This window comes from Centruroides vittatus, unplaced genomic scaffold (assembly GCF_030686945.1).
Source record: "Centruroides vittatus isolate TY-2023 unplaced genomic scaffold, ASM3068694v2 contig_1168, whole genome shotgun sequence".
Classification (NCBI taxonomy): Eukaryota; Metazoa; Arthropoda; class Arachnida; order Scorpiones; family Buthidae; genus Centruroides; species Centruroides vittatus.
In genome coordinates, this window is record NW_027120749.1 from 881,949 (window position 1) to 907,312 (window position 25,364).

At 28.8% G+C, this 25,364-nt stretch overlaps 1 protein-coding gene across 1 annotated transcript; it reads left to right on the forward strand.

Annotated features, from left to right (window-relative positions):
* The first annotated feature begins 5,653 nt into the window (after positions 1–5,653).
* Positions 5,654–24,391, forward strand: LOC136981189 (large ribosomal subunit protein P2-like). Its single transcript, XM_067277474.1, has 4 exons — positions 5,654–5,726; positions 17,650–17,822; positions 22,236–22,346; positions 24,252–24,391. Exons 2-4 carry the CDS (start codon positions 17,651–17,653, stop codon positions 24,326–24,328), a joined length of 360 nt encoding a protein of 119 aa, XP_067133575.1. The 5' UTR covers positions 5,654–5,726; position 17,650; the 3' UTR covers positions 24,329–24,391.
* Positions 24,392–25,364: the final 973 nt, after the last annotated feature.

A 25,364-nucleotide genomic window follows, 5' to 3' on the forward strand; every position in this document is an offset into this window, starting at 1 on the left:
CATATCTCGAGTAGGATTGGATTTAACGATCTTGTGATTAGCATTTACAATTTTTTTTATTTGTTATTATTTTACTGCGTTTTTCACATTTAGAACTAATAATTCTTCTAATCTTCTAATTTTGTCTACTGTTTCAGTTAATGTTGAAATCGGTTGAGAAACAAATAATTTTCCATCATTTTTTCTTTAGTTGATTGGAGATTTCTTTATGAGCATTAAATAATACTCATTAATTGTTGCTGTTAGACCACCGTACCGTTAAGTATTAATTAATATTTAATAATAAATATTATTATCATTAAAGTATTCAGAGTTAAGTAGTTGCAATAATATATTCTCTCAAAACCATGAGAATTTTCGATACTGGCGCCACAAATCTACTTCACGTTTACTACACAAAATTGAAATAACCCTCCAATTATTTAATAAAGGAAAAGCTCTATTCTTATCTGTGATAGTGAAAGAGGAAAAAATGTTTAACTGTTTGCTTTACTTTAAAAAAAAAAAATTAACTAGTTAGAAATACACAGGAATTATGGCAAGTTAAGTTTAAAATAAAGTGACAATTAGGAAGTTACAGGAAACCAATCGATCAAAGGAATATCTGGAGGAATTCTTCCGATACGTGCTGAAATCACGCACAGAGCACTTATTCTGTTTTTATATCATACCTCCTCTGACATGACTGGTACAAACTTCTGAAATATAGTTAATCCATAGAAAAGCATTATGTTAATTTTTTTCACAAATTTTAAAATTATCATTAAATTCACTAATAAACAAATGACAAGCTATATAATTACGAATACATTATAGTTTTATTAATACAAATTTTAAAACATATATGGTTAAAAACATTTTCATTAGTTTCCAGAAACACTATACGAAGTTATTTTATAATAAACTCACATTTCATTGCATTCTCTAAAAGTTAACAAATTCAATGCTTCATCTGGTATGCATTCACATTTATCTGGTAAAGTAAGTTTATCGGTAACCATTGCCGGTTTTACCATTAGGCATCATAGGCAATTGCCTAAGAGCGCTATAAAGGAACACCAGCTTTTGCTACAAATATAATTAATTAATGAGTAAAAATAACGAACAACCAACAACTAAATAATTTTCCTTCTTCCTAGAGGCCACCTGTAATGAGTTATTATATCACTTCTCGTTTATAATGCACATGTACTCGTACTAGGCTATTTGTATTTATCAAAGTGACAAGGTCAGTTCGACAGTCCACGGTACACTCGAAATGACTTGGTTACCTATATTTCATTTTAAAATTTAATTAAGGATTTTGCAGCTTTAGAATCACGAAAATACGATTTTTAATTTTTCTTTTATCTTTTAACTTTTGTTGCAACATTTGACAAGTGAGTGCATGTAATAAAGAATTAATATTATTTTATTGTCTTGCGATTTTTAATAATTTATTTATTACTTCTCGTTTTTGTTTGTGGAGTGAATAAAAATTTAAAAAACCAAAATGATTTCATCTATTGATACCTATCGTCTTAAATTAAAATATGCAAGATCCACGTATAAATATTTCCTAGAGGCAAACTGACTCTAAAATCGGTACTGCTGATAATCTTATCCGCTTATAATGTGTCATTACAACTTACTGGACTTGAGAATGGGATGGATTTACGAGAAAGAAGAAAGTCACTACCGTTTAAAGTTTAATTAAAAATTAAGATATTTATTTTAATTCAATTAGTTCTGTTAATAAAAGCACGGCAAAAACTCAAACAATTTAACGAGCTATAAAAATGTACTCTAAATATGTCGTCTGCCCTAAATTTTTTACTTTCCCGACTGTTATGTATAACAGAGGGCGAGCGATCAAAAAATGACCCTTAAGATTTTTGCATTTTTGGGCTCAGGGAACCTTAAAAAAGTCGAAAAATACAAAGAATGGGGTATTTTTTCTGTATGTATGGATGTAGTGTATGTAGCATGCACAATTTTGTTCATCCACTTCGAAGCTTAATAATTCCCGTGCCTTTTGTCAAAAATTTCTGAATGTTTACAGGGAGTTTTGTATATTATGGGAAAATATTTCTAGAAATTTTCAGGAAAATCGGATTGTTGGTCAGGGGATATGGCCCACCCCCTTAATATCTCTCGACCCAATCTAAAAACTTAAAAGTAACGAGTAATTATTTATGGTGACATCGTGACAATGACGGGCTGCAATTTTTAATATTTTTTAATTTATTTAATTTAAAATATATGCTCTCCACCTCAAATTAATAGTGCCTTGCCACTGTATATCACATTCTTTAACAATAGAGTCGTGCCGGTCATCTATTTACCTTTCAGGAGAAAACTTTTGAATTAAAATGACGTGACTTCCGATTGGCATCGAAAGTTCGTATATGGTTAATCTTTCTGCCCCTAAGCTTTCCATATATGAAATTGGATTTTATTTAGCTAACACCGTTTTCAAGATTAAGGAAAGACGGATGGATGCACGACAGCGGGAATTTATAGGTCTACAATTTTTTCAAATTGCAGCCAATGATAGCAATTATTAGGGATGAAAACAAATGAAGAATGCCAGGGAAACGTTGCTTTTATTTTTTGCTGCTTTTACTTAATTCGAGAGATCCGTTCGAAATAATACTTACTCGTTAGTCACCAGGATTAAAAGTTCCGTTGTTCCGTATTAACATAGCGTATACATGCAAAGTATAATTCCTTTTAAAATATTTAATTTCCTCTTTAATTATAATTGAATCATGACTCAAAGGCAAAATACTTTTCATTGCAGATTATTTATTTATTTGTAATAAATGAACGTTAAGAAGTACTGTATTAGGGTATTTTAACAGTGAATAAATTCAAGTTTTAATTTAATGACAATATCTTAAATTTTAATTCACATAAAATTTATATTTATTGTATTGAAATATTTGGAACATTGTAAAAGTAATTTTGAATGCTTTGAGATGTAAAAATACTTCCAGTTAAACGACGAATGCTCTTCTAAACGGCCGCCATTTTTGTTTTCGTTGAAAGTTTTTTCCTTATTTAATGCTGAATATCATCAGAGGGCAGAATGCTTAAACTTTCATTAAAAATTTGTTAGTAAATTTATCTCCTAATGAATTTTAACATTATTCATTAAAAATAATTTATTATTTTTTAGAATCGTACATTTATTATTTGTTGAAACATTTTTTTTTTAATTATTCAAAAATTTATGAAAGTGACAGTCAACGCTGTCAACCTTAAGGAATTTTTTCTAACACTAAGAATTTTAATTCATATTTAAAAGATAGAAATACCAAACTCTCCAAATCACAACAGCATGCTAGATTTGCATAAATGCAAATCGAGCATGCTGTCAACCACATAGTATACCAGTCTAGACGGCCGGATGGCCGAGCGGTAAAGGTGGCAGCCTACCGCTCTGGGGGACCCGGGATCGAATCCGAACGGGTCGAATAATCCCCAGGAATTTTTCGGGGGTGGTCCGTTCGGATATGTCGGGCCTCGTCCCTCACCACCCGGTCGCCCCATTGTGGGCCTGGCCGAACCCATAATGGGCCTACTAAAAGAGGCCCTCTTAGTGCCCACAGGGCGGAAAGAGTTAAAAAAAAAAAAAAAAAAAAGTATACCAGTCTTATTAACGAGACACTACTGTGCAAGACCAAGACCAGACCGAGACATTTTCTTCCGAGACCAAGACCTCTATTACTATCAAAAAATTTCACATCTAAAACCAAAACTAAATTGGAGAAACTTGCACCTGTACATCATACTCTTCATTTAACAACAAAGTTGTTATGTAGTAGTTACAAAAGTTAATTATTAAAACAACAAAAGTGAACTTTAAATAACGCAATAAGCTTCAAATTTAGAATGTTATTAGCATTACAATATATTTGAGTTTATGCTACAAACATGCATAAAATATGCTGTATGAAATGTAGAATTAAGTGGAAGTTTAAGACAAAAAATTTCAACTTTGAGTTGACTAGTTTAATGTCAGTATTAGCTGTAAGTTTATGGAACATATGTGTATCTTGGTCTTTCCATATGTCACACTATAAATTTGGTAGTCTTGTGCCCGATACTATTTCGAATCTAGGTGTTTCATCGTATGCGCTCTATTTCAAACAAGAACAACACTTGTTTGTCAAAGATGGAAATACAAGATGGAGTATGCCCGTCTTGTTCACATATATTCTACTGTAGTTTATATTTCAGATTATTTTTTCCATGCTTTAATGCTAATTATAGGTTACATAACTTTCTAACCAATGCCTCGCAATAGGGCATATAAACGCACCTCGAACAGAAGGAATAATGACGGATAACACAAAAGATACGAAATGAAACAAAAGACACTTTGGAATTGTCGTTAAAGACACAATTTTTTCATGTACCATCTTACCATCTTTTGGACAAGATGACAAATGTTCCTTAAACTTTCTATTTCTTTTTACTCCAGACCAGTGGCGTGCCGTGACATTTGATGATAAGGAAGCCGTGTTTCTGCAAGAAGCCGACTTCCAGGGGCAATCAGTTAATTGCGCGCCAGTGGTGGTCTAGATTCTATTCGTACGTGCGTGGTGGCGGAAGAGACAAAGACGACAAGTATCTGACAAAAACCGTTTATTTTAACATAAAACAAACATACACTACGTACAAAATAAATACGGTGAAAAAATCAAATTTGAAAACTTTTATAAGTGTAAGCTTCCTGGAACAAAAACCATACAAAAACTTCAACTAAATACCTCATGTTTCCGAGATATTAAAAAAATGACATTTTTAAGTTCTTTTAGTCCCTTTTTACTCGAAAACTAAGCGTTTTGGGATTTTTCGATGTTCAACACTTATTTTTTGATGTTCAATCATCCCGATATTTGGCCGGTCTTATCGCTAACACCCTGTATATCTCCAAAATATTTCAAGATTTATAACTCGAAAAGAATTAAACTTATTTCGTAAATTGGTGATATATCGAAATATCGCATGGCTGTACACTTATCCCTCTTTTTGCACGGTGGATACGTTCCAAAGAACACTGCATAAAACAAAAATCGTTTTTGTTTTATGCGGTATTACCGTAAAAAAGTACGGTACATGCATCCCGAAGCAATTTACGAGCTTTTTTTTAATTCTAACATCATCTGTCATTAATATTATTTGTACGCAAGTATAGAAAACTAAAGGTAACATAGGAAACATAAAACCAACATACAGTAACTATTCTCTGATGTACTGTACTGTACAATACGTATGTATTGTATATCAGAGAATAGTTACTGTATGTTGAATTTATGTTGATTTTACGTATGAGTAATGTAAATTAACAATAACCGAATTTTAGCAAAAATTTAAATTTAAAATTTTCAAATAAATTGTTTTTTTTTTTTTTTTCCGGTGTAAAAAGAAATACAGCGCGACAGAAGAGAGATATGGGTATTTATGAAAAGTTATTTACGTATTTATTTTTTTATTATTATATTGATATTATTAGCTTTCTTAAATTATTTTCACGTATAATGTATTTTATAAAAATACTTTAAATAATAAAACGAACATTATATGGCGAGTTTTGTATGTAATATTTTGAGTCACAAGCCAAAATAATACATTCCATCCACTACTAGATGGCGTTGCTGTCGAGCAACCATTTGGTCACATTTTGGTGCGATAGAACAGGTGGTCATTGGCGGTGATTTGCTGCAGGAAAAAATAAAGTTAGTATTGATAATGTACCGAAAACAATTACGAACATTTGATAGAATCATTTAGAATAAGATTGCCGAATCATTGTACATGTAGATAATATGTATTTTTATTTTTCGTAATTAATGCTTTTTTAACATCTCAAGTATATCTAATTGGCTTTGCAAATGAATACACCATTTGAAGAGTTAATAGAGTGTGATAAAAGAATGGGAATGCGGTAGAGTAGTGCGTTACGTGTTATGGTTGTTATTGATACGCTCTATAAGATACAATAATGGAAATCTGTGAAGATGGTTGTTTAGTGGGATATAAGTTAAAATAATTATAATAAAATTAATATTTTCGTCGTCTTACATTAAAAAGGTGCTGAAATTTTAGTTTTAGTATGCTCTACAGCCCTGTTAAAGTCCCAACTGCGTCATTCAGTCCTAGAATTGTACCAATTATTTAGTAAAATGTATAACGAATTGTATTTATCATAGAAAAATTAATAATTGTATATGGTATCTAAATATCAAGCCAACTGTTTTATATTATACCAGTCAAAAAAAGAACGGTTGGCTTTATTGCAAAACAAATCCTTACCTTGCTGGGAAAACGTCATAACAAGGACAAATTTCTTACATTTAATTACTTGCATTTGTCTTTTTGTTTTCAGTTGTTTTGCTTTGTTAAACATGTTCTGATTGACTTTTTTAAACAATCAGAGTAGAAGGAAAAATGAAGATGAATTTTTTTCATTATTAATCATCAGCTAAATTTGTAATTTTAAGCATTGTCTTTATTTTTCAAAATGTATTTAGTTTACTGTATTTTCATATACATTTTCAATGTGTTTAATATATAAAACTTTACTCAACAAAATGTAAATGGGCTTTTTTTTGATAATGGAAAATGTTCTAGCTATACAGTATATGAAAATAGATAATGTGGCATATACTTGTATTATCGATATTATCTATTTAACAGTTTATATCAGTTAAAATTTTTATCAGTTATATCTGTCAATATAATTTAAAGGAGCTAATAATAATTGAGAGGGGGACACATGCACAATTCAGTTTTTTCAATAGGAAATAGTGATGACAAAAATCTAATGATAGTTATACTACAGCCTAAGAATTTACATTAAAAGTTTTTATGTTAAGTCTTTTATTACTGACATATGTATATTTTTTATTGCTTAAAACAAATTTGGTGCTACCTGAAAATAAGAGCCTCACCCATACAAAAATCCCAATAAATGGTGATATACACTCTTTATTGGGATTTTTGTAAGTTGTATGGAAGTTAGCAATTATAAACATTTGAACATAAGAACTGGCAAAGTTAATTAATTTATATAATTGTATGCAGGGAACAGCATCAAAGGAAAGGTTGACTCTGCCAGTGTTAACTGTGTTCCTACAGTTTGAAAGGATGCAAGAGGATACAAATTGAAGACTAAATACAAATAACTTTTTTTTATTTAGTCTATTATATTTTAGTTCTGCTATTAGTTTTAGTTTACTTTCTATGTATTTTACCTGAAGATGTACAAAAACATTAGTAAAATTACAATTTTGAGTTAATTTGTGCTGGATGTTAGTCTTTATTTATGTAAATAAAGTCTGCTATTATTTTTAAATGTATGTTTCATCCATTGAATTTTTTAATTTGTATAAGAAGTTTTTAATATATTTATAAACCTCTGTATTCATTGTTTCACTTTGTTTGATCAGTTTATTATTTACTGTTTATACTTCACTATTCTCCTTATCTCATTTCTTTTGAATTTTTTTTTCAATTGCAAGTTTATCTTTAATAATTTAATTTTATTGTTTATTTTTTATTTACCAATATTTAAATATCATCTTTATCTAAATTACTCTTGTATAAATAAAAATACATAAATTTTGATTGTCATTAACAGTGCTAGGATTTTCATTCTGAGAGGGTGGTTGTGAAGCAGAACTTTTTTTAGCAGAACAGGTGTTATCTGCACATTTTATCAAACTAATTTTTAAAATTTAGTGATTTATTTTTAGAAAGACACAAACAGAAAAAAGCTTTTAGTGTGTGTGTATATGGCAAGCAATCAATACATATTTTTAAAAAACCCAATAATAATCAGTATAGGTAGATTTGAATAAATTATTTCAAGGTGGGCAGATGAGTGGACAAGAAGATTTTAGGGTCAGTTGGCACCCACCCAAGTCCCACCCTAGTACTGTCCAAATTGATTATTGTTTTTTTTTTTTTTTTTACTTCATCTGCAAACACTAAGAAATCAGAAAATACATCTACATTTGATAGGTATTGATGATAGATGAGATCTCTATTTAGATAAATATGCATTGGTTCAACATGTTTATGGAAATTTAGTCAATTTAAAAAACATTTTAAGCCTAGATTTGTCATATAAGCTGCAAGTTATTTAAAGTTACAAATAACAAATAAATTAAATTTTGATAAAATGAGTTATATGGGATAATGCATTTTTAATTACATTCTGTAAAATTTATGTAAGATTTTTATACTTATATAATAAATCAATAATCTTATAAATTTTAATCAATCTATCAATACAGTACCTATGTTAAGTAAAACACTCTTAGAATCACTGTAAAGGATAATCAACCCACGAGAACCTTATTATATCTCAGTTCTGGAACACCAGATTAATTAGACAGGCCTTTGAAATTGATTATATTTGTCACCTAGAGACCTTGGAGATTTATAAAGCCAACTTAAGAGGCAACTGTATTAACTTTAGAGAGTTAGGTGAGACTATCGCTCTTGCATGGAGATACCTGTTCGAGGAATTCGAACGGAGCCAGGCAGAGGACTGAAATGTGATATATACAATGTTTAAAATCGAATAGCATCGTTCTAACGGTCCAAGTAGGAAGCCAGTTTAGTTCAGCACCTGAAGCAGGCCTTGGTGAAGGCTGAAAACGTTCTGAAGTTTTGTTTAGTTCAATTACTAGTAAAAAAGGTTTTGTTTGTGACAGTTCATTTCTCACTCCAGTATTTCTGATTAGAAGACTGTTATTTTATCCCAGTATTGACAAATTTTAATTAAAACTAACATTTTTGACCATATTGTTCGACGCGTTCCATATTCAAATTTGTACTGATCAAAAGCCTGAGGAAGACCATGATTATGGTCGAAAACATTAATTTTAATTAAAATTTGTCGATACTGGGATATAATAAGGTTCTCGTGGGTTGACTTATGTCAAATTTTATATATTGGTATTTCAAAATTTAGATAAGAATGCAATCTCATTTGGCTATTTTAATTTAGTTATAATGTTCACATTAAAACCACCACTAATGTTTACATTAATGACTGAATCCACTGCAGAGTATTTGCTCAATGTTATATTTAGGATATGTCGACTGAAAGAACATTGGGCTTCTTTTCATAAAATGAAATTTTGTATTAATAAATTGGCAAGAGCAGCTTTTAATCATCTGAGAAGTATTAGTTTGAATGTACAATTATGCAGCTATACTCTTAAAAGTTATGTTTGTTTATTTTTATTTTCTTATTGGATAGAAGCTTAGATACTTAAAATCTATGTTTAGGCATTTGGAATTACCATATTTACTCGAATATAAGACGATCTCGCATATAGGACAAAGTGTGACTTTCAAGATCAAAAATAAAGAAAATTAAATTTATTAATACAATTCTAATTTTATTTTGTTTAATCACAAATAAAATATCAAATGCATGTAAATGCACACATTGTCATGCTAAAATTACTGGCATTTTACATTTTAAAGAAAAATCTTGTAAAATCAGTAACATAATTTGTTCACACAAAGCTGGACAATCGGGAACCTTTTTTGCAAATTCTTAACAGTCGAATTCCACTTTCTGTTGATTACACTTACGAGTTTCTCTGAATTCTGACTTCCAAATAATCATCTGTTTTCATGTGGGAATGGATTAAAACTTATATCGAGCTCCTGTATGATTTTGGAATTTCAACTTGAAATTTGGTTCAAAAGCTTTACTTTTCTTGGTGCTATTCCTGTTTAATCCTGACAATACACAAGAACAATTCAAATGACCTAGATAAAAATACTGTGGTTTTTATACACCAGAGGATGAGCATCCAGCAAAAAATGCAAATACGCAGTTCACAAAAATTATTGCAAAAATGCAAAGAATCCTTCAGGACAATCTAGGTTTTTGAAACAGTGAAAAATGAATAAAAACCTCATCTTATATGTGAGTAAATATGGTATTTAAGCTATAGTACTGTTTATATATGCTAAGAACATTTTAGTGTAAAAACTTTTTAATTTCTTACTAAATATGTCTGAATCAGAGATTGTAAGTCAAAGAATAAAATGCTAACATATTTTTAACATGTAATGAAAGATAAAATATCTTCCCCTGTGTAATGAGTTTTATTAAATCATGTAAGAAAAAAGAAGACAGATATCCAAAATACATTGTTACAAATTCTAAGGAAATGTACTAGAATAACAACTACTCAATTGTTTAGAATGGCTGATAAGAAAATATAGCCCAGAGTTGTTACCACTGTTTATTGAGGATATGACAACAGACAAAAAACAATTAAAATATAAATTGAGTCATAAGATGCATCAGTTCATTTTAAAATAAACAACTTTTCAATTTTAAATTCTTCTTGATAAACTAGAAAATTTCAAATATAATATAATGACTAATGTAATTTTGATTTTAAAAAATTTTCATAATTATCTCTATTTCTTAACTTTAGTCATCAGTTGTATCTTAAAGTTGGGGTGATGGTCAATGTAGCCCACACTGACTGACTACTATTTCTACTAATATCAATAAGTTGTTAATTGTTTTATTGCCTTGTAAATGAAAACTCTATTCTGATTTTATGTCAGTCAAATTACAATGTTATTTTGTTGTACTCTGAAGAATGTTTTCTTTAACATTTAATTAACAACTAGTTTTGTTAGATCAGATTAATTTTATATTTTAGTTGCAGTTTAACTGGCATGCTGGTCTCCCTTTTTATGTGCATGTCAGTCATTTCGCGAAAATACGATATTATTTCTGCACAGTTCTCCTCGGGAAAAAATTTTAGCTCATTGATTAACTGAATAAAACCGGTTTGGAGAGTACACTGATATGCATTTTGGTAAATCAACTAAATGATTTTTTAAGTCTAGTGATATTTTTTAAATAAAATCTTACTTTTCAATTTATCAAACCAGCTTTAATTGTCTTGATAAACTAAAGAGGAAAATTTTATCTACTATGAATTCTGCTTTTTACTTTTTTGTAAATGTACTTATTTTGTTGTTCTTATTAGTCTACTCAGTTTTATCTTGTTAAGAAACATGAATATTTTATTATTTCAAAAAAAAATCCAGCAACAAATTGCTTAACTTTCCTGGCAACATTTGATGGTTATGATATTTTATTTAAAAAACTTCTTATATTTTTAATTATTATAAAATAATTAAAAATAGCATAATTTTGAGGCTAAGGATCAGTTTTATAAAAAATTATAAATGCTAATAACAAATAAAATCGTTATTAAGTTTGACCCTATTGGAGATACACATGATTCCCTTTATCTCCCCATCCCCTTGACTTTTAATCACCAAAATTTAATAGCATCAATTCCTTAGTACACTTACCTCTCTGCAAAATTTCAGAAATTTTTGATCAAAGACACACAAGTTATTAAGCTTCTAAGAGAATGAACAAAATTGTGCCCCCACACACTAACATTCATACATATAGATAAACCCCTGAATTTTTTGCATTTCTCTGCATTTCAAGGTGTCCTGAGTCCAAAAATTAAAAATCTTGGGGAGGGGTCATTTTTTTACTGATTGCCATACTTTCTCTCTGTTATGTATAACAGCCAGGAAAGTAATAGTGTATATTTTTACAAAATTTGTATAAATATATACATTCTTTTCAAAAACCAATTTTTCATTTTAATGTATTTTCTTTTTTTTTTCATCTGGCACTGCAGATGTTCATAGAGAAAAAAAGTACTGGGTCTAGAAAGCTTGAATTTAAACTTTCTCATTATTAGTGAGATTCCAGCAAAACTTCTAGATTGATAGGCAAAACTTCTAGGTTAAAACTTGTAGCTTTAATTTACCAACTTGGAAGCTTGGTGCTTGGAAGCAATTTATAGATAACAGTAATACAGGTAAAAATCTTGTGGGTCTTGTTGGTATTGCTTTGAAATGTCAAGTTAATCTTTACCAAAGTAAAACTCCTAAAAAAAAAATTTGACTATCATCTAAATTGTCATGTTTATACTCAGTGCAATTTTTTTACATTTCATATGTTTTTGTTTAGATACATTCTTTTCAAAAATAATAATTAAAATTTTTCATTTTAATCATCATTTAAAATCAATCTTAGTATCAATATTATATTTAAAACCTAACCTAACCTAACCTGTTATCAGGAAAAGTTTGATGTACAAGACACTTTTGATTTGAGATTGAGAGCATATATTTTAAATTAAATAAATTAAAAATATGATTAAAAATTGCAGCCCAGCATTATGACAATATCAAAATAATTTTTGTTCATTTGCTCTTAAAAAATTTGTGAACTGGAAAAATCTTACTTATAACAATAGCCATCTTGGATTTTTAGAAAATTTTTCTATAGCTTTCATTTCAAACTCTCTTCTTTTCCAAAGCTGATTTCTTTTGTATACTCATTAAGCATAACCCATTTAAGCAGTTTTCCGTCATTGTTGATCTCAATCATGTTTCAACATTTTTTATGGTGCTAAACAGGGTCAGCCAGAAGGTGGTGCAAACAGTTCAACCATACAAGGCTCCACAGTCCTGCATGATCCAACTCTTGTGAACTTCAAAAATTGATCATTTCATTATTCACCAATTTAACTAAGTTTTGTTAATCTATTTAATGGATGGTTTGTTTACCATTAAAATAGTTTGTCGTTTGAATCTGATTTGTATTACAGTGATACCTCTGTTTTCGTTGATAATCTGTCTGAAAACAATTGGTGAAATATGAAACTGACAAAAACCGAGGCAATTATTTCCATATGAATCAATGTAAATTTAATTAATTCGTTCTAGACACTCTAAAATACATACCAAAAATGCATTTTATAGAGAATAAATATAGTGTTTAATACAAAAACAATACAAAATTAATATAAAATGAATATAAAGGTGCAGATTTCAGCAATCTTAATGTCGCTCTCATATTTTTCAATGATTTCCTTCAACTTCAATCATGTTCCTGACCTTCTTCAAAGGGCTGCTGGCATTGGAAACTTTCTTTGGTTCTATGATAGAGCAAAAAGGAAAGGAAAGCTTTGGAATTATTTGGATAGTGGCACAGAATAATAATGCTCACACAATGAGCAACAACGCCACACTGAGCAGGAAAATGCGTGGGTTGCCCTTTGTTTAAGCAAAATTAGCAGCAAGGTCACGTGGGCCTACTGACGAAATCCAAGGCAACTGATGAAAACCAAGACATTTTTCCCAGAAAAAAATGATGAAAACTGAAACTGGCGATAACCAAAGTCAACGAAAACCGAGTTGTTACTGTATTATTAAAAAGCCCCACATGACATCTTTGCATTGGGTTCTGCTTTTTCTTGGGTTGGCCTTTCCTGTGGAACAAGATTAAGCTATTGAGATGATAAGAGCATTTTTTTTGTCAGGAAAGAATATAGCTTCTTTAATCACTTTAACTATTTTCAAGTTTTTTAAAGTCTGCTGATCTGGGTTTTTCTTGTTCCACACAATACAATTTTGCTTCAGACTCAATTCCCTCTAGTTTGTAAAGATCAGCTAAGCAGCTTGTTCTCTATATTAAAAAATTTCTTGCCTATATTAATTAATTACAGAAACATAATTATTTAAGACTAATGACCTTTCTCTCTGTTTCAAATTTTTGATGATTGAATGTAGTATGAGAAAGAGATGTAGAGAGAATATTGAAAAAGTCGGTACATTTTCCTCAGAAAATCTGTTTCTAATGCTGATATAAATAAATCAGGATATGGAATAAGTTTTTGATCATTTCTGGTGTTTGGCAAGTGGAGTTGCAGGAGGATTCAAATAATGCTGCTGGTGTTTTACTACTGTGGGTGGCTGAAGTTCTACTAGTATAGTTGCACGGACAGAAGTGAGATAATCTTCCGTAAAGGCATCAGCAGTTTGGTAATGAACTTTCATTATGTTCAGAATTCTCTTAACATGGTTCACACATTGAACTATTAAATTGAACTATTAACCTGTTGCAAATACTTAGCTATAATGAAAGCAGAGATAATGAATACAGATTTCGTGGCAGCACAGTACAGCTAAAAGGATGTTTTTCTTTCTTGTGTAAGTCTCTAGACCCTGCACAGTTTCCATAAAATGCTTCAGTATTTTTGAGACCATCTTGTCTTGCACAGAGTCAGTATGTTTGAAATGTACTTTCTCTTTAAAACAGATTTTCAGGAAAAGTTTATAATGTACTGTATAGTGGACACTGTGTTATGAATTTCAGTGACACAATTTAGATCATTCACCATCAGGTTTAACTGATGGCTTGTAGAATGTAGAAAACAGGGCTTTCCTGTACTTATCTCTTATATTTTATATAACCATCTTCCCTGCTATACTTGCACGGCCATCATATCCTTGTCTGACACATTTTTGTGGGTCTAGCACTTGTCTTTCTAGAAATTTGTTGATTGTATCCACTATGGTTTTTGCATTCATAGTTTCTGATTCTTCAAACCGAAGAAATTCTTCATATATCATTTTTTTTTTTCATCATCAAAAATCCAATTGATAACTGTTTCTTTTCTGATACATCAGCTGTCTCATCAGCCAGTATAGAATAGGTGCACAAGTTTTTAATGTCTTTTAGTATGAGGCCCTTTATAACACTACCACACAAATTTATAAGTTCATTTTGTATTTGTGGATACATATAGATAGCATTTTTTTTACCCTTTGTGTCACCAACTCTTCCACACTAGTATTGATTTTCAATTGAATCAAGTCTTCTAAAATTCTTGTGTTTTGCCCTTTGCCTCTTAAGGGTACATTATGAACTCCACAGATTATGATCGAGATGATTGACGCTATAATTTCTTGATTTTCTGTTATTAACTTTAGGTGTGAAGATACGAGCTGAAGATCTGTATACTTCCTCCATGAAATATCTTTGCTGCTTTTTATTGTATAAAACGTTGTACAGCAAAGACATCCTGGACACCTTGTCTAGTGGTGAGAGTAAAAATAATGCAGTACAGTTCCCTTTAAATGCTTAGAATATGCTAGTCATGGGCAGCATTCTTCAAGTCAGCTTTACTGAAATTTTCTTTTAAGATTTGTCATCTCTAGTGAAGTTGTAACTTAGTGGAGGTTTCCAACAGCATTTTAAAATTTTCATTTTTTGAGCTGTAATCATAAGGAAAGATTTTCTCATCAACTTGTGGGTATCATTGTTGCAGCTCTTCTTTTGTTGAACTGATGAGAATGAAGGCCAGAACTTAGGTTCAGAATTAGGTGAAGAACTCTGTCTTCTCCTCATTGCTTTCACTTTCAAGCAGATTCTGCCTAAACTCTTAGCTTGAGATACTACTACTATGCCACCACAGTGGAATGTTCCAAGAGATATCAAAGAGTAACATGCTTTTGCTCATACCAGAATTTGAACGGTTGGCAGCATTTGAATTTTTTAAGATTTAGGGGGCCAATATCCTAGTCTGCCCCTTCTGGGCTACATCCATGATATCATAAATTACATATATTATTTACCATTATTAATATATATTGAACTTTTATGAAGGAACCAGAGTTGAAAATTTAAAAATTGAGGAGCTGGAGAAGATGTTTGTGTATAATTTCTGTAGCTTATCTATTTAGAACATTCATTGTTGCAATATATTTAAAGTAAATTTTTTGTAATTTGTAGTAATGTACAGATTTTATGTGAAAAAAAATTTAAAAGATTCTCATATTCAATTGGAATGTTTTTAATTCATACTTTACTATTGAAAGAAATGCTGTCCCAGTTCAGTCTCATTATTCAAAAGATAGACTTGATTGACAGTAGGAACTTTTAAAATATTTTTCATATTAAAAATTAAATTTAAACTTCAAAATAAATTAAATTCAAAAATCATTTATATATTTTTTAAAATTGCTTACTTCATATCCACGTATTTGATAATTTAAGTTCATATTTCTAGATTGAAATTGTTCTAATGTATATATTAATTTTGTAGTTGTTATTCATATTCTAGTTTCAATATTATTGAAACATATTTCTAACAGATTATCACATTGCACCTAATATTGCCAAAATATTTATTGAAAACAAACTAACGTTTTCAATAAATATCTCGGCAACATTAGGTGTGATGTGATAATCTATTAATTATTTGCTGAGTATATTCTGTTAAACATATTTCTAACATTATCATTACATTAAATTATAAGTTAAAATTTCTGAAGTTTTCATTGTAAGCATTAAAAATGTCAAAAAGAAAAGCAACTTTAGCTCTAATATGTAGTGTATGTAGATTCTGGTTATTTTTTATATGGAATATTGTTTTACTTAAAGTAGAAACACTACCTCAAACTGGATGTATGCAATATAAGAACACTAATAAACCCATTATCCAGTTAAAGAACAAAATCATTTATTGAAAAACAAACATTTTTAACCTATAAAAAGGCCATCATTAGATTCTCTCGTTAGAATGAAAATTAAACAATAAGTTACATTTAAAAAATTTTCTTGCATAAGAAATTTGCATGTGTATGAACACAGTAATATATTATAAATTAAATTGAATACAAAAGAACAAATATAACATATATAAAACATTTAAATAACTATAAATAACAAAAAATCTTAAATAACAATAAATGTACTAAACAGTTTATAAAACATTACATAGTTATTAAATGCACTCAAATACTGCCCTCCAGGCATGCGATATAGATATTGTGTGTCTGATGTTGATAGCTGTTCCTCTAGTGATAGCATTGTATATCTCAACAGTCTTGAGATATTTTAGACATAATGGTAATGCATTTTGATGTAGTAGGTGAGCTCTATCAAAATGAACTTCTACGTCTTCATCTGATGCATAGGTGACCAACGTGGTACCCCCTGTTTTTTCAGTATTTGAGTACTAGTGTTCCTTGAGCCTTGTCTTAAGGGATCTAAAGATAGCACCTATGTATTTGTATTGTTGATCAACCCTGTGGTCGTGCAAAGGAATTGTGTATACTCCTAGCAGTGACTTTTCATCAAGAGAGTCCTTGTCATTTCTAAGTAATGAAAAGAAGTCAGAGATCTCCTGTATGCAATTTGGACATCAGATTGCTGTCTGATCTTCTTGAAAATACCACTTAATCATTCGTTATAGATTATAGGTTATAGGTTTTACTTAAAAAGTATATTTTAAAAGTATAACAAACATCATGAAACCTGATATGTACATAGAAACATCACCAAATGATCGCCTAAATAATCAGGCTATAACTCCACTAATTTTATAATTAATATTAAGTAATTTTACTACTAGTGGCAAGTGCAATGCACAGCAAGCAGAGGTTGTAGGTTCAAGCCTGCTCCAGGTCAGTTCTTTTCTTCCAGATGGTTCCAAATTATTTAATATATTATTAAAAATTATTATTATTAATTTAATTAAGAGATGGTGCTTAACATCTACCTCTAGTAGCAAGTTACTTAATATTAATTATTAATTAGCAGAGTTATAGCCTGATTATTCAAGCAATTGTTTGGTGATATGTTTTAATAGTTTGTATAAAGTGCAATATTAATTATATTTTACATGGTTAAAATTTGCTATAAAAGTTTCATTTGTAATGATTATTTTTTAAAAATTCAGTTTATTTTAAGCTTAAATATATTTATAAATAAAATAAATTTTTCAGTATGCGTTACGTAGCGGCTTATCTACTTGCAACCCTTGGTGGTAATAAAACTCCTTCAGCTTATGATATTGAGAAAATTTTAAGCAGTGTTGGAATTGAAGTAGATAATGAAAGAGTCAAAAAAGTAATTCAGGAATTAAATGGTAGAGACATAAATGAAGTTATAGAATTAGGTAAGTGAAAATAAGTTTTAAATATTAAAATTATTACATATATTTATTTATTTATTATGAGAATATCAAAGTTTTACAAAATCATAACTATTCAAATGAGAAGATTTTAACTTAAAATATGTATTTTTGTTTGAAGTATGATAATACTATTGAATATTAATGTATAATGTTATATGAAATAATTTGCTTTTTTTATATATTATATTTTAAATCTCTAATAATAATGTTTACAGGATGATTCAAAAATGACTTTATAACTTTAAAGTATATAAAATTTTAATCGTAAGACTTACAGAATCAGTTAGATGTTAATTTATAGCAAAATACATCACACAGTGCAGAAATGTTGCATTAGATTAAGGAAGATGAGACATTCTTGGATAACACTATCTTCAGTGACGAGTTGGCATTTCATTTTACTATGTCTATGGTAAAGTGAACACCTACAACTGCAGGATCTGGTGGTTGAAAAAATCCACAGGCAACTGTGGAACATGTTGGTGACAGTTCAAATGTGAATGTTTTAAAACTCTTAACAAAGAGTTTAAAACATTCACTTTTCAACAAGGTTCCAATAATGCTTGTTTAGTGATTTTTGCCAGATCACAAATAAGTGAACAAATTAGAATGACTTTCCTGTGTTTGCAAGTGACGTCAATGGTGTTTATGCAACAGATAGTGCTATTAGCATTGCAAGATTAGAAAAGACTGTTTATTGTATACAGCTTTGAAAATTATCTTATTTTATGGTATACATAATCATATAATTTTTTTATTTGAATGTATAGGAAAATACAAAATCTGTAAAAATTCTTATTAATAAAACAAAGAAAAATGTTTATTATCAAAACAAAATATAAAACCAAACAAAATTAAGGTACTTGAAATTATTCTCTTTCATTAAAATTGTCAAATGTAATTTAGTTTTCAGCATATTTTTGATTCTGCACTAAAGACATTTCACATAATAAACAAGTGATAAAATCTTTTAACTTAATCATGGATTAATAAGCATTTGTCTGCATACTCACATTTAATGTGGAGAATCTAAATAGATGATTTTTTTTTATCTTACCTTTTTGTCCTTTTAGCACTAAGAAGGCCTTTTTATCAAGCTCATCATGAGTTTAGCCAGGTCTACATACCAGGATGGGACAGACTACCATATGAAAAATTCTTTAGGTTTTACAGCCTATTCATATTGTTCCTCGGCTTACCAAAACAGTAAGCTGACACCATCACTCTCCCATCTAGCTGTCTCTCTGAATAATTGGCCTGCCAACAATCAACATTGTTGCCATGTTATCAGTGCAGATTTTTTTAATTTTATACAGATGATAGATTAATTCCTATATTTATTATTCTGATGATGTATTTGAGGATTATTAATTTGAAGATTTAAAAATTTGAAAACATTATTAAAAGTATTGAAAAATTTACTCCTTGTCAAATTATCATACATTTTGTCATTATTGTACAAGTATTATTGTATATTATGCTTTATGTGATATTATTGTACAAAAAAGTTAATCATCATACACCTGGCCACTGAACAGTAATAGTAGGATGGTGCATTGACCCAGAAAATTTGAAATTACACTAGCCAAAATCAGTACTGGATTAGTGATGCTAGAACAGTGATGACCAACCTGTATTGTATATCTGGATATGCTGGAAAATTTTCTCATTCACATTTAATATGCTTCAAATTTATTAAGAGCATTGAAAATGCTTCCGGCCACATTTTCGTAATGTTGCAGTCTATTACGAATAATTTTAAATGCTTTTATCATTTTGTCATTTGTTGGGTTTTTTTACGGGTTTCTCACTAGCATCATCATCATCCTTGTCTTGAATTGTTTGGTTACTTTTTAAAATCTTCGAAATTTTTTTTATCAGTAGGATACTTGGTAGTAATTAGGGTTTCTCATTTCCCAGTCTTTTGCTTGTCCTGGGATTTCAGGAAAAAAGTAAACTGTTTCCTGGGATAGAATTAATTATTTTTAAGATATACAAAATATCTTGAAATCAAATTATATAATTATTTTTTCATATTTTAAAGTAATTTAATACGTTCTGCAATCTCTAAAATCATATTAATAATGCTGTGTAAGATATATATTAAAAGTTATCTTTGAATTACATAGAATTTTCACAAATAGAAAAAACTTATTAAAGTTTGCTGGAAACTGCAAATAACAACAATAATAAAAATGCTTTGAATTGAGTTGAAAATTTAAAAGAAATGAACTTAGATCAAACTTCTAATTTAAAAGGTAATTTTTGTTTTTTAAATAAAACATAATACAAAATATTATTATAAATTTTTATAATAAGATTTTAAAAAAGCAAAGATGGTCAATCTCCTATCACTCAATCTGATTCTTATTTTAGTAATGAAAAGTCCTGCTACCAAGAATACCCTTTCTGATTCAATTGATGTGAGTGGAGTTGTGTTTAATGCATTTAAGAGAGGACAGATGTTATGTGTTATTTCACCTGTGCCTGGAAGATTTCTAGTTTATTTTTGAGATGCATTATAGTATTTCTTTTGCTCTCAATTACTCTTGATTTGTCTACCTTGGCTGCTTTAATAGCGGTATGAAGCTTATAGCCCGATAATTTGGCAGTTCATTTGGCTTTAATAATTAGGTTTATGAAGGAAAAACTTTATACTTGCAGACTTCATACTCATTTCTATCCTTGCCCAATTTGCACAACTTGGCATTACACAGTTATTGAAGCTACTGGGCATAGTTAAAATTAAGACGGCATCAATGCAATTATTCAAGATATTACAGGTTCTGTCAATAAAGAATTTTCAGAGTCCTGCCACAAATACATATTGACTATTGACAATCTGTGAGATGTCATAACGAGGATAAATTAAAAAAAACTAATAAGTAGGTTTAAAACTAATAAATACAAATGTATTCTGACAATTAATGAGTTAATTATACTTTCTATTTGCAAAATTTCCTCAACCTTAACATAAAATAAAAAAAAATAAACTTTTAAGAAATTTGTGGGATTTTCCAGGTTAAAAAAACAACCGGGATCCCGGGTAATGATGTCTTTCTCAATGTTGAGATAATCATTCAGCTTAATATTGGTGGTAATGTTGTTGAATTGTCATAATGCTTCCAATTATTTTTGTAAATCCAAAAGTGGCAATTCATCAGCTTAATCCCATTCCCCAGAGTTTCATTAAATCCCACTTTGAAAAAATAATTTTTTATAGTGATTTCAGTTACTTTGTGAGTCTACATTTTTGATAGCTCAGAAATACATTTTCTTAAATTGATTTTGTCAGCCAATACGGGTGACAAAATCAATTTAAGAAAACGTATTGTTTTCAACTTCATTAATCATCATCATTAAAATTCTTATGATAATGGAATTTAAGGTTTTTGATTATGGCTTGATCCATTGGTTGAAGTTTAGATGTTAAATTTGTAAAATTATATTCATCATATGATTTTAAAACATATGATGACTATAATTATATTATTTTTGATTCAATAGAAAAAAAGCATATATAATTTATTTTTAAAAAAAATTAAATTGTTTATATTTTACTTGATAACTTTAAGGCTTAAAATGTAAATCATCTGAAATATATGTAAAAGTTTATCTACTGAATAATTTGTCTTTGAATGAATTATGACTTAATATTTATTAGGAATTAAAATTAATAAGTTTAAAATGTCTGATTAGTTACGGATGCTTAATATGATTATCAAATTTGTTACTGTTTTACATGGTCAAGAATTAAATCTTTCATAATTATTTGTTGTAGAAATATCATATATACATAACATATGATATGATGATTATATCCTATCACAATATATTAATAATTCAGTAGATTCATTTGTCATTTTTAATTAGTAGTAATATATATCTTGTACTAAGAATAGGTGATGTTGGCATCTTTTGATGAATTTAATGCTCAGAATTCATTTTTAATTAAATAATTTAGAAGTGTCTGAAAGAAAAAGATTGATCTGGAGTAAAATTTGAACCTATAACCTGTGCAAACTTGGTATGTATTATGTATATTATCAGTTAATTATTGAGATCTCTGATCTTCACTTTATTAACAGATGTAGATATAATTCGGAATTATATTATAACCATATAGACTAACTTATCACACTAATCTAACAACTATCTATTCATAGGACCTTCATAGATTTCAACTGAATGCAACTTTCACTTACCATTTTGTGTGTGTATCTGTATATGTGGCCTATAAATATAGAAACAAACTATAATCTAAAATTGCATAATTATTAAAAATTATAACTTTAAGAATAGTCCATAAAATAAGAGCTGACAATTTAACATGGTCTGTATGTGTGTAGATTGTATTATAAGAATTTTACTCATAAAATATCTGCATATTTCTAGGTAAATCAAAATTAGCTTCAATGCCATCTGGAGGTGCTGCCACTGCAACTGCAGTTGGTGATGTTTTGACTACAACTTCGACAGCAGAACTTCCTTCATCTCCAGCTAAAGGTATATTAAGTTTTAAAATAAGTTAACTATCTTTTTTAACTTTTTATGTCAGTTAAAATCACAGAATTAATATTAGATTTTTAAAGTAGTTAATGAATAAATATTTTTATTTATTATTATTTTAATTATATTAAGTCTTAACCACTGTTGTGCTGTATCTGTTACATGTTGTAGTACAGTCTCACAGACTACTTATCATTTAACCTGATGATTGTTTAATATGGTCAAAAACATTTATTAAGTCAATTAAATTTCTATTTTTACTAGAATTGAAAGATGTTTGATATGTTAGTTTTCACTTCTAATTTTTGCAGTTACATGTTATTGAATTTTTGAAATTATAAAATCTGTATACATCAAAGATATTTTATATTTTTGCTTAATTTATCCTTTGCCAATGAAAGAACTTATGAGGTGAGAGCTGAAACTACAAGCAAAAGATAGTCATTGCTGATTTTTGCCCATTTTATAAACAGAATTCTTACTAGTAATAGTTTGCAGAGGAATAAATGTAATGTTCATTTTTCTTTAGATCTATGTCATGAATGATTTCATAACATTGACATTGATTGTTGGGGCAAATAGTCCTATGAGTATGGAGAACTCATCTGATATTGTGGTGATGATGATGATGGCATTGACATGTATATGTTTAGCTTAAAATTGGTTTTAGTAGTAATAGTAGTAATATAATATGGGTGCTTAATTTTTTTTTAACCAAAACCAACTTCTTGCACAATCCCTGGGAAGGATAAATCAACACACTAAAAACCTTATTAAAAACATAACAATGGTAGGCTAAAATAACCAAATAACCAAATCTGGTTTTCATTTTAATGTTTAGCTTTCTTACTTTTTGGCTGAGCAATGCCTGACATACCTGCTAGTTACTAACAAAGCAAATAATTACAAATGCTAATAAAAATAAAAATTTTTAAAATATCTGTATAAATTTAAAATACTCTTGTATTTCGGGCATGCATGCCTGAAACATGTGTAATATGTGTACAGAGAAAATTACTACAGGTGATATAATAAAGAAAATTTGTTTATTCTGAACTAATTCTCATTCTTGTGTCAATATTAAAACACCAGTGTAAAGTCCTAGTAATGAGCAATGTCCAAATTGACAATCAAAAATAACGTAGAAGTAAGGACTGTAAGGCAATTATACTTTCGCTAGACTAATTTGATTATTCTTAAAAACTCCTTGAACAACTTAATTTAGTTCAAATACAAATCCAGATAGCATTCACTGTTCTGTGAAAAGCTATATTCATAAAATTACAAAATGAAGAACACATTAGTAGTTCAGAGTCCTAAACTATTCTTTTGTAATGGTTCTGGAACTATTCACCTTTATAATGCATCCATACAGTAAGCAGAAGTTTAAGGTTGAAGTCCAGCTTTAGGTTGATTCTCTCTTCCAGAATATTTTAAATTGTTAAATTTAATTCAAAAATTTCACTTACTCTACTAATAAGGAAGACACTGTTATTTGTAGAAATTAATTTATATAATAAATTGGATGTCTACAAACTAAATCCAATACTACTACTACTATTAATTTTATTTTTATTTGGTCATTACTCAATCTTACTGAATGTAAAATTTAAAACCTTACATATAGGCCTACTACTTCAGTTTTTATGAAAGGGTATAAATTAACAATGTGGTGATGATGGTGACTATAAATCTTTTCATATGTATTTAGAGATTTTTTTGAGATATAATAAAATATATTGTATTTAAATAAATTTCATATAAATAAAAGTTTAAATAAATTAAATATGCTTTAACATTTACATTATATGACTATGTTAAAGCATATTTAATTTACTTAAACTTTTTCTATTGATATGTTTAAATTTTCTGTAATAAAAATTTGACACAATATTCTTGTAGATGGGGGTAAGAAGGAAGAAAAGAAGGAAGAATCTGAAGAATCTGATGATGATATGGGATTTGGTTTATTTGATTGAAAAGTATCTTATACATTCCTTATTTATTTCATTATTTATTTAATAAATATGATAATATATTGACTTGAAGTTTTTCATTTGAGTATTTTTATATATTATATTCACATATATCTTCATTTACTTATAAATAGAAAAGATGTTACATTTAATTCATTTTCATGGGATTAAAATGAAAAATAAATTATAAAATTGGAAACATGAACAAAAATTAACTTAACTATAGCAAGTATAATTACAGTACTTTACTACGATGGAAACAGTGTCAATAGTTACAGTACTTTTTTTTTACTATAATGTAATAGATTTTATTATTATTTAGAGAAAATAAATAAATTCACAGATATATAGTTTATATATCTGTGAATTTGTCAAATAAAATCCAAAAATTATTTTTGGAATTTATATTCAAAAATATAAATTATTGAACATAATTTAAATTTATTTATTCCATACGTTAATTTTTACATAAAAAACTCATTTCTACAGTTTAAATTTGCAAACTAACTCTTCATCAAAATTAAACAATTTACTTAAAGTTAATAAGGGGGAGGACTGTTATTTCTGTCTAATGTGTTTTTAAAAGCATCTTTTGTTAATAAAAAGCATTATTAATTCATAGGAAAAGTGGAAGCAAATAAATTTTAGATTTATATGTTGAGATTCTAATATCCACCCAAGAATAGTTTCAAGATTTGGCAACAGTATCAGGAGGCTAATGAAGTGTCAGGAATCCTGGGCAAAAATTATCAAAGAATTATTGCATTTTTGTGACTATCATTATTTTCAACATTTAAAGTTTATAATTACAGTTGAACCTGTCTACTTTCAAATCTCATGGGAATGAGAAGAAAAACTTGAGATAGGTTTTGAGATATAGAGGTTTCTGCATAGTAAACAGTAATGGATTTGGAGGTATGGTATTTTACCAATGTAATAGCATGTACAGTAGATACCTTACCTGTATTAAGTATAAATAAAACATTTTTGACATATTTTAACAGAAATAGTTTGTCAGTAGCTTTGGATTCTTGACTTT

What these genes read in the sequence shown, in the direction of transcription:
- LOC136981189 (XM_067277474.1), top strand. Translation starts at nt 17,651, where the DNA reads ATGCGTTACGTAGCGGCTTATCTACTTGCAACCCTTGGTGGTAATAAA. An exon ending in AAATGAAGTTATAGAATTAG is followed by an intron (nt 17,823 to 22,235) that starts GTAAGTGAAAAT and finishes GCATATTTCTAG; the next exon opens with GTAAATCAAAATTAGCTTCA. An exon ending in TCCTTCATCTCCAGCTAAAG is followed by an intron (nt 22,347 to 24,251) that starts GTATATTAAGTT and finishes ATATTCTTGTAG; the next exon opens with ATGGGGGTAAGAAGGAAGAA.